Below are 9,968 nucleotides of genomic sequence, written 5' to 3' on the forward strand. Positions count from 1 at the left end.
TTGATGCATTTTGATAGGAGTTTTGTATTCATTTTTTGACTGGACTATCAGTTAACTTGTGCAAAGATTAGCATTTATCTCTGTTCCTCCCTACTAATCCTGTTTGTTGCACCACCAACCCTCAACTGTTTCAGATTGTTTCTAACATCTAACGCTTCTGTTCTCTAGTTTACTACGGTCTGATCTTAAAGCGACCGAGTCTGTGGGATAACGCGGGCCACGAACTTGACCTAAGCTTCAATACATCATGTGGTAATTGAACATTTTAGCTGCCCTTCCTGGCTTGTGCATGTAGAAATGGTAGCACCTATCACACAAACCCAAATCCATGAATCCCGAGATTGTTTGAATGTCGACAAACTGTGGCCCATTGACCAGTAAATTTTCAAACTATCCAAAGTTATCCACATTGAAAACCTTATTAGCGGTTAGTAGATCATCCTCCAAACTTGAAATTTTCTTGGTAATGGTGAAAGGATTTGAAACCCGCCTCGAGGTACTGGTTGTTTCACCACACACTGCAAGGGTGGAACTTCAGTCTGCCAAAACTGGGGCCAAAACCGAGGCATTGGACAAACTGACTGCTCTACTTGTGCAGTGTTTGGTGAGGCAACCAATACCGACTGTAAAAGGTATAAATTTCTAAAACACTTCAAACTAATCATCAAAAGTCTGATTTTGTCTCTTCCGTGCACAAACCCAAGCAGTTATGGTTGCCTATAACTATTACCACTGCTACTAAAATGAGGCACAGTGCATTATACACTGTGCTAAAATGCCACCACAGTGTTTTAGAATATTGCATTTTACCCTAACCCAACACATAGTATGTTTCCTGTAAATTGTCTACCTTCATACCTTTACATGATACATACATCACTTGTAAACCAATGAGTGCTTTCCTTGTAATTCTACTCCCTTTGTATGGAACAGTCACATTTCGACTTTAATAGGCAAATACCCATTGGACAGTGATCACAGATGCCCTTTGATGATGGTAAATACAGTATCTGTCCACACTTTCAAAATATTTTCAATGATGATGTCAAAGTCTTGTGTTCAGAAGCTTTTCCTTCTTCTTTTTGAATGCATGCTCAAAGTGCCTGCAGAATATTTCTCTAAATTCAAGATGCAGCTTCTTTCTGCCTATTTCATTCTACTTAAGATTTTATATATGGCATGCTGTAACACTTGTCTCAGATACTCACCAAAACAGGATATATGCCTATATCCAGTCCAGAAAAGTCCAGGGCCTGATTGTTCAAACAAGTTGTGTCAGTGATGCCGGCATTAAATCTAAGGGCTCAGCTGAAGGAGGTATCGCCAACACCAGCGTTTGTGACAAAATTTGTCTTGAACAACCAGGCTTTGATTACTTCAGTGTGCATGAAAGTTAGGTGGAAACTGTTGCAAATGTGGCAAACTTTACAATTTTCACAGGCTTTGGAATAATTTCGCCAATTGCAACTGACGACAAAGCCTGGTAAATGTGGGAAATTGTCACAGTTTCCTACTGTTGAAGTCGGACCTCGCTGCCATGTCCTTTCTGAACATGTAGAAGATGGATTCGCTAAAAAAAGAAAAAAGTCACCAAAAGATCCTGTTCCGTGTGTACAAACTGTTGCCAGTTTCGGTCGTCTTTGGAATATCCCTTTAACTTCCATTTCTCATTTCAGGTGATGACGCTGTATTTGAATCTGCAGCTGTTGAACTCAAGAAAGCTAATGTGGATGACTTCTACGAGAAGAAAGATCTGCTTGGAAAGTAAGTTTGGTTCCGAAATGATTTGCTGGTGGAAATGTTGCAGTAGAGGTGGTTGAAAAGAGAGCTGCTGGAATATGTGAAAGTCGGGTCAGGGGCCCAGCGGTTGGAGTGAAGGTCTCATATCCAGCCAGAAGTGAAGCTTGGGAGGATTTCTACCATTAATCTCTGTGCCCTCCCTGTAAACTTCACATACTTCTCTACCCGGAGTATGCCTTAAGCTTTTCAGAGACAAAATCTTCTCCAACCCGATTATTCTAATTCTTTACACTGTCATTCCAGGGGTAGATTTGGTCAAGTCTTTGAAGTGATTGAGAAGTCCACTGGTAAATCCTTTGCGGCGAAGTACATGAGATATCGGGCTGCAGATAAGGCAGAAAAAATGGGAGAGATCAACCTCATGAAGGAACTGAATCATCCGAAACTATTGCAGCTTTATGATGCTTATGACCACTCTAGGAATCTGATTGTCATTACTGAGATGTAAGTTTGGTGATCTCCTGCGATTTCTGGCCTTCTTCAACAATTGCAAGTGAACCTTCTCTTGTTATCCACTGTCTCATATGAGAGTTTTTTGCAAGCCACTTTGGTGGAACATGAAGTGGACTCTCTGTGTTTCCATTACTTCATCTTGGGCCAAGGAGGAAGAGTCTATTACAAGCTGCTCATGTTTCCTGACAATTGTTCTGCCATTATCTCATGAGAATCCTCTATTGGCTGAAACCACATGATGTTCTCACCCTCTTAACTTATTTTCTGATTCCTGCTCTCTTTTTCAAGAATCCGCGGCGGTGAACTCTTCGAACGCATCGCAGCAGACGACTTCGAGCTGACAGAACAAGACGCCATCTTCTTTGTGCGACAAATCTGTGACGGCATGCAGTACATGCACGGGAAAAACATCCTCCATTTAGATCTCAAACCAGAGAACGTCCTCTGTATAAAACCGAAGAGCAACAAGATCAAAATCATCGACTTCGGGTTGGCCCGACGTTACGATCCCAAGACGGAACTGCGTGTGATGTTCGGAACGCCAGAGTTTGTTGCACCAGAAGTGATCAATTACGATCAAATTAACACTGCCACAGACATGTGGAGCATTGGCGTCATATGTTATATCCTGTAAGTAGGATTCGAAGTTTTGAAGAGTTGATGTGAGGGTGGTCTTCTTCTTCTCTTATAATACCTGATATGTTCTTCCAGCACATTTTACTGTGTTGCTTTTACTTGAGAAAGATCGATCCCTACATGCAGTGTGAAGTTGTTTCTCAGAAATCCTTCCCTATGCTGACATTTGCGACCAGCTCTGACTAATGGGTCGATGTGTGCAACAATTTTGAAAATGAGTTCTTCGTGGATCCTGAAATGGAGCCAGAGCTGGTCACATATTCCTAATAACCCTTCAACTCTTATGTCAAAACCCATATCTTGCAGCCTGTCTGGCCTGTCCCCATTCGCTGGTGAGAGCGATGCAGAAACGCTTGCAAACGTGACAAAGGCAGCATGGGACTTTGATGACGAGGCATTCGATGCCATCTCAAAAGACGCCAAAGACTTCCTAGAGAAACTACTCATCAAAAAGAAAGAGTAAGTTGGACTTTCACTCTTGTGTTTATCCAGAGAGTTCTGTGTACTGCTGTGGCTTAAAGTTTGTGCCGGCAGTGGACCAGTTGCTCTTAGCTGTGACTTGATTATCCATCGAGTGCTGTCATATTTATCTTGTAACATTGCTTTATTTGCTCGTTCTTTTCTCCAGGAAACGCATGACAGTCCAGGAGTGTTTAGCTCACAAGTGGCTAGCACAGCCCAAAGACAAACAGAAGAAACAGAAACTCAACAAATCCAAGCTCAAACAGTTCCTTGCCCGTCGCAAGTGGCAGGTATGTATTTGCGCACAATGATGTCAAAATTTTAAGAACAGAATACACGAATCAACAAATAGTCCATCCAGTGCTGATTTTGGAGCAGTTGTGATGATAAAAAGCTATAAGAATGTTTCGAAACTTTTGGTATGAGATATTTTCTGGCTGGTGTCTCTTTCCTACTTTCTTAGTCGAAGTGGTTCTTACAGATGACGGCACATGTAATGAAGTGTCTTTGATTGTTTTGATATAGGTAATGCCAGGACATGTAAACCTGTCATTCAATTTGGACTTCAAGTTTCAATTTAAGAAAAACTAAATTATATGATTGTGATGCCATTTTTATCTGCGATGTACTAACAGCATAGCTTACCGTTTTCTGAAAAAAGGTTTATAGATATCAGTAGAAATTTCGTTTACTAGTATTTCCCCTTGTCTTTCTCCCCTTGCATGTGTGTGAAGATACTGTACCTAATTTTTGTAAACATAAAACTTTCTATTTTGCGAGAAGCAAATTTCGTTGCAAAAATAAAAGAGAAAATAAAAGGGTTGGCTTCTGTTAGATTTTAGAATTTCGTTCTTTTATATTAATATCCAATTGTCTTGTATGCTACATCTACTAGATACATGCATCAATATTGTGCTGTATCGTAAAGGAGAAATATATTTTTGGCAACATGAATTGAGACCCTACCTAGCTTAGGGGCCGTTCACAATTATCAACATTTACACGAGCTTACAAACCGTACGCTGGGGGAGGGGGTCTATGGCCTGCATGCACTTTTTAGAGAAAAACAGAAGTGGCGATTTTGTTTTGGTGCGAAATTGTTTGATCAACATTTTATTTTGTACTTTTGGAAGGGGGGGGGGGGTCTCAAAAAGTGTACTCTTTGTACACTTGTGAAAATGTTGATAATTGTGTACCGCCTCTTACTGTTTAGTTTGTTTATTGAACTGTTTAGTTTTGTATCTCCAACATTCACTGCATGATAGCCTGCATGTTTGCACTCGTTTCTTTCTGTTCTGTTTTAGAAAACCGGGAATGCGATCCGTGCAATAGGCCGCATGTCTTTACTAACCGGTAGACGCAGCGTCATCGAACCACCCGACCCCTCCAAACTTGCCATGGAGAATGGTAAACATGGCAACCAGAACGGTAACCATGACAACGAGACGCGTCCACGTAGCTCCTCCTCCGTAACACTGCATGAATCGACTAAAACTCAAGCGATGACGGAGAGAGCCATGTCAGCATCTTTTTTAATTGAAGGTCGAGGCGGAGCAGAGGAAATTCGCCGAGGAAGCGAGGGTGCAGGAGGAGAAGGGCGGCTCGGATAAACCGGCGTTCATCAAGAAGATGAAGGATAATGAGCTGTTCGAGGGAGATACCGCGTTCTTCGAGATTCAGGTTTCCGGAACCCCCGCGCCAAAAGTCGTCTGGTTCAAAAAGAATAAGGAGGTCGTCAAGGATAAACGCACCATCATGGAGGAGGGGAAGGAGGGACATTACACTCTCATGATCGAGAATGTCACGGCGAAGGATGAGTCTGTTTATAAATGCGTCGCCACGAACGAGGCTGGTGCTATGTCGTGTCGTGCAGGACTCTTCATAGAGGGTGGTGGAAAGTAGCGACTTAATCATGAACTCCCCCTGACTGTACAGAAAATTATCTCGAGGGGGGATTCATAGACTTTTGTATTTATTGAGAAAAATATTGTACACTTGTTTGTAACTCATTCAGTCCCCATTTGAATTATGTGCCAAAATACGAAATTCACCTGCGGAAATATTCTTCAGGTGTTATAAGAGACTAATGCTTTGTCATTTCTTAAAATTATCCTCAAACTTCGGGAGAATTTTTTGAAGAGATTGCGTCTGTTGTGATTGGGCACTGGATGAGTTATTTGAACATTGTCAAACCGATTGTGACCGTCCTAAGAAGATTATGTTGAGATCCTATGCATTTTGAATGCTCATTTTGTTGATGAATCATTTCTAACCTAATTCCGACTTACTTAACATCGTTTAAAAAACAGCATCTGCTACGATGCTGACGTTTTTGTCTAGAAATTGGAAATCTCGAAACTACAATTTTGATATCTTTTCATAGGGAATGATTCATTAATTCAAATGGAGATGTTGGAACTTGGAGTGTGATAAAAATTGCCCCAGTTCTTCGACGTCCCGGACATTATTTTTTACACATAATTCATTTACAAAAAGTGATACGTTTTGATGATATGCTTTACATTGAAATGCAAGATTTTTGATACAATTTTTGTCTGAACAAATATTGTACATGCTTTACAGACCTTTATACAACCTGAGTTAAGAATAAGAGTAAAGTTGAATACACAAGTTAAAGATTGTGTATTTTGCTGTAATCGAACACAATCTTTACATTGTAAAAATACTTACGCTTTTGTAAGTTCGTACACATTACAATACTATGCATCAAACTGACCATATAAACAACTATGCGTTGGTCGTTATACTGGTGCTATTAAAACCGCCGACTCGAATCTCAGCTTCGACTGACCGATGCGTTTTTTTAAGCTACCTGACCTTAATTTGCTTGGCAAAGTATCAGTCGATAGCGCATTGAGGACGGGTTGGTCAGCGTCCAGATCAAAACACGACAGATATTTACTCAGACATAGATTACTAACCCTTTGATGGAATCCAGTCGAAGTCATATTTCAAGGAAATTTTATCAACTTTTCAGGCAAGATAATGTTAGGAAGATGGACCTTTTCATTCAGAATGGAAAATTTCCATAAATAACAAAACCTGGCAGCAATTGTTGCCTTTTAGAAATTCTCGTTCCTGGTGGATGGGAATTTCTTCGTTCTGGACTTGGACATCGAAGGGTTAAGTTGGAAAACTGCCTAGAAGAACACTAAATCATGAACGACTACAATTTATATGCAAAATATATACTTTTGTTGAATCCTATAATGCTTTGCCCTGACCTCTTAAGTTTGGGTTATTTTGCTCAGGATTTGTAAGTAGAGCGAATTGGTACATGTATCACAGTAAGCTCAATATTTGGTAGATTTTGAATAAATTCACAAAATATGTTAACAATTAGGCCTATATCTTTTTGTGCAGTTGATAATTTATTGTATAAATGTTCAGCTTCAACAATCCAACTCTGTCACCAAAATGACTCACACGTGGTTCGAAATTCTGCAGAAGATTTAAAGATGAAATGGTAATTATTTCATTCCCATAGTTGTCAGAAACATTTGATAAAAAGTATATTGGTGTAGTGGGGGGAGTTGAATGCAGAACCGGGAGGCTCTGGGTTCAATTCTCTGCCAAACCACATTCTATTCAGCTATTATAATCCTATGGTTTTCAGGTATATTTGATATATACATGTATTTGGTGTAGTGGTGGTGAGTTGAGAACAGAACCGGGAGGTTCTGGGTTCAATTCCCAACCAAACCACATTTGAAATCTGTTTTCTGCTGTCTAGACTGTCAATATAGCCAGATCAAAAATAATTTGTCTGGGACAGAATGATTCGTGCTAGGGGAGATTTACAAGGCAATATTATAAAGGACCTCTCAGACCTTTTGAATGCGTCCATGACCCTCAAAAAAATTGCGCACTCAAGAATCCTGTGAGTTCCTAAATTAAGATCAGACCCTTTATTTATAAAGCCTTTGCTATATCTCCCTTTCACAATTAGTAAAACCCATGACAATGTGAAAAATGATCTGACCAACAGGAACAGACAAGCAGTTGGACCATCCTGAAACTGAAATACGACTTAAAGTCTGATATTCTGAGTCTGAAATTTGCTAGTAAACCTGACATTTCAAGTAAAAAATTAGTGGTGACAGTAAAAAATATTTGCATATTGAAAAAAGGCCTATACTTCATGCATGATTTTATCAGCTATTAATTACATTGCCAGTGAGGCTGAACTATTCTGCACATCATAACATCCAGGAATAACAATAAGTATAAATTAAACACACAACTTGAAAATCAAAAACACTTGATTTGAACAAGCCAAAGCGCTGTGGCATACAATATGTATTTGCTTCTTTATGTTTGTAGAACCTCTTTTATTTATTTCTGTATATCATCCAAGTCTAATAAAGTATGCAGTGGCTATTTATATCATTGTTTTCTTATCTTTAGTACCTGGAAATTTACACTTCTCTGCTTAATGAATTGATACCAAGCTGGCGGTCCTTGGTTGTCTTATCAAAACCAAAACTCTAGTGGCCCGAAATGCAGACCAAAACTCTAGTGGTCCGAAATGCAGACCAAAACTCTAGTGGCCCGAAATGCAGACCAAAACCTGAGATGCCAGTCAAGTTTTTTCTCCTTGTTATTTGAGGTCTTCCAGAGCGCTCTTGATTAGACATCCAAATATTAACTTCTATTTTAAAAGGGCTCAAAGTGAACATTTGCCCACAAATTAAAATCTCGCAGTCCTTGGTTGTGACGGCAGGGACTGTTGCAATCAAAACAAGACTTGCAGAGTTCTTAAAGGAATATTGGAGTGTACCAAAGACAAGACATCACTACGGACTGGACAGAGATCCCAGGCAGTCACCTCACCTTTGTGAAGCTTACAGAGCCCCAACAGGCCGGAAAAGGAAAATACATCACATTGAAGACAGGCTTGTCCTCACAACAGGGATTAGAGATCAAACGTCAGCTTGTTTTAGGCTGCTCAGTAGAATGTCACCTCGGGGCAGAAATAGTTGGTTGTGACCTATCTGACCAAAGACCCCAGACCAAATGTTTGTGTCTCCATAACGTACTCTGTCCGATCAAAATAAGCCGGTGCTACATTTGTATTCAGATTCTATGAGACATTCTGCACCCAGAATATAATTTGACATCCGGATGTCTCCAACTGTGTGACTACTGCCAGAGAAATCGGACAAATGACTTTGCCCAACCGAACTGGTCTCTATTCTCTTCTGTTGAGAGGCCTAGCACGTAGATAGATACAGGGTAAGGAGGACTTCACAATCTTAAGTTCCTGTGTTTGGTTTTTGTCTTTTACCGCAAGTCACTTATGGTGCAACATGGTAGTTTTTAGAGACAAGTCCATATGGTTGTGACATGGAGTTTTCTGTCTGTATCACAGTATAATGGTAATTCAATTCAAAGTTCACAAACCCACACCTAATGTGATGACAATTTGACTAATCAAATGCCATCAACTTTGTTAACAAACCATGCCATGACCGTTTTGAAAGAGTCGCCTTGAAAGCGGGGACAGTCCGGGACTTTATTTTGCCTTCGTTGTTACCACTTGTCGTTGTCACCAAAAAACTCTCAATTCAACATATAAAAAAACCCAGGAACCCAACCCCATACTTGAAACCTAAGAAGCCATTCGACCATTAAAGAAGAACTTTTCCCCTCTGTTATTTTTGATGAGACATAGAAAATATTGAGGCCATACCAAGCTGTTGCTTACTTACTTACCAGACCCTTAACTGCAGTACAAATTCTCGCGGCATCATTCCTGTGGGGACATTTTATGTGTCTGTCAATACCAACATGATGGGCTATTGGTATAGTTCTTTCTGTAGGCCTATGTTGCAGGTAGCATCACTGAAATATCTAAAATCTAAATAACAAGGGAAAAGAAACGCATTATAAAAATAAAATATAAAGTAAAAAAAGAAAAAGAAAAATGTTGTCCACAACCGGATTCGAACTCGCGACCTTTGGACCGAACATCGTATTCTGCCATTTCTGACGAGCGCTCTACCAACTGCTCTAATGTTTCTAAGACGTCTGACGTCATGTTTTTGTCGAAATCTGATTGGCTAAAAGTCCCTGTACAAATGTACAATGTACTGCCCGAAAGGTTCAGGAAAAAAATTCGCTAGCGGCTTGTGTCATTCCCCTGGTGGGGACTTACAGAACTTATTGGCTGTGGTAAACGAGAAGTCTCAGGTCTTTCACAGCCGCCGGCTGGTGTGAACATCTTGACCCTCAAATCTTGGAGCCACACCGCCGACCCGGACTGCGTTACACCAACGGACCCTGTCTCTCACAACCTGTTGCTGGTTAAGACACTATCTAAAACCCCATACCACATACCACATACCCACATACCCACATGCCAATTTTTCCAGGTAGGGCAATCCAATGACGGCTGAAGGTTTATAATCAGCCTGGCAAGATTGGATCACTCATTTTTAGTTCGTCTTACCCAGGAGACAGGAGTGTTCAATGGACAACCCCTTAAGTGATCCGACCGAATCAAGTTTGATATCATGCTATCAAAGTTGGCAATTGTATTCTGTTTCGAATGATTGCAGGTTTCGAAACTGAGCGCCCTACGAACGACGAACTAC

The 9,968-nt window shown here is 40.4% G+C and overlaps 1 protein-coding gene across 1 annotated transcript in view; it reads left to right on the plus strand.

Annotated features, from left to right (window-relative positions):
- LOC135499476 (titin-like) overlaps positions 1–7,756 on the plus strand; it is a 119,945-nt gene extending 112,189 nt beyond the window's left edge. The window contains exons 134-140 of the mRNA XM_064790236.1: positions 169–252; positions 1,677–1,764; positions 2,044–2,244; positions 2,542–2,883; positions 3,196–3,348; positions 3,518–3,641; positions 4,894–7,756. Of these exons, the coding sequence (XP_064646306.1) occupies positions 169–252; positions 1,677–1,764; positions 2,044–2,244; positions 2,542–2,883; positions 3,196–3,348; positions 3,518–3,641; positions 4,894–5,253 (1,352 nt within the window). The 3' untranslated portion in view covers positions 5,254–7,756. The remainder of the gene's footprint in view (positions 1–168; positions 253–1,676; positions 1,765–2,043; positions 2,245–2,541; positions 2,884–3,195; positions 3,349–3,517; positions 3,642–4,893) is intronic.
- The last annotated feature ends 2,212 nt before the right edge of the window (positions 7,757–9,968 follow it).

Source organism: Lineus longissimus, chromosome 15 (genome assembly GCF_910592395.1).
Source record: "Lineus longissimus chromosome 15, tnLinLong1.2, whole genome shotgun sequence".
Taxonomy (NCBI): domain Eukaryota; kingdom Metazoa; phylum Nemertea; class Pilidiophora; order Heteronemertea; family Lineidae; genus Lineus; species Lineus longissimus.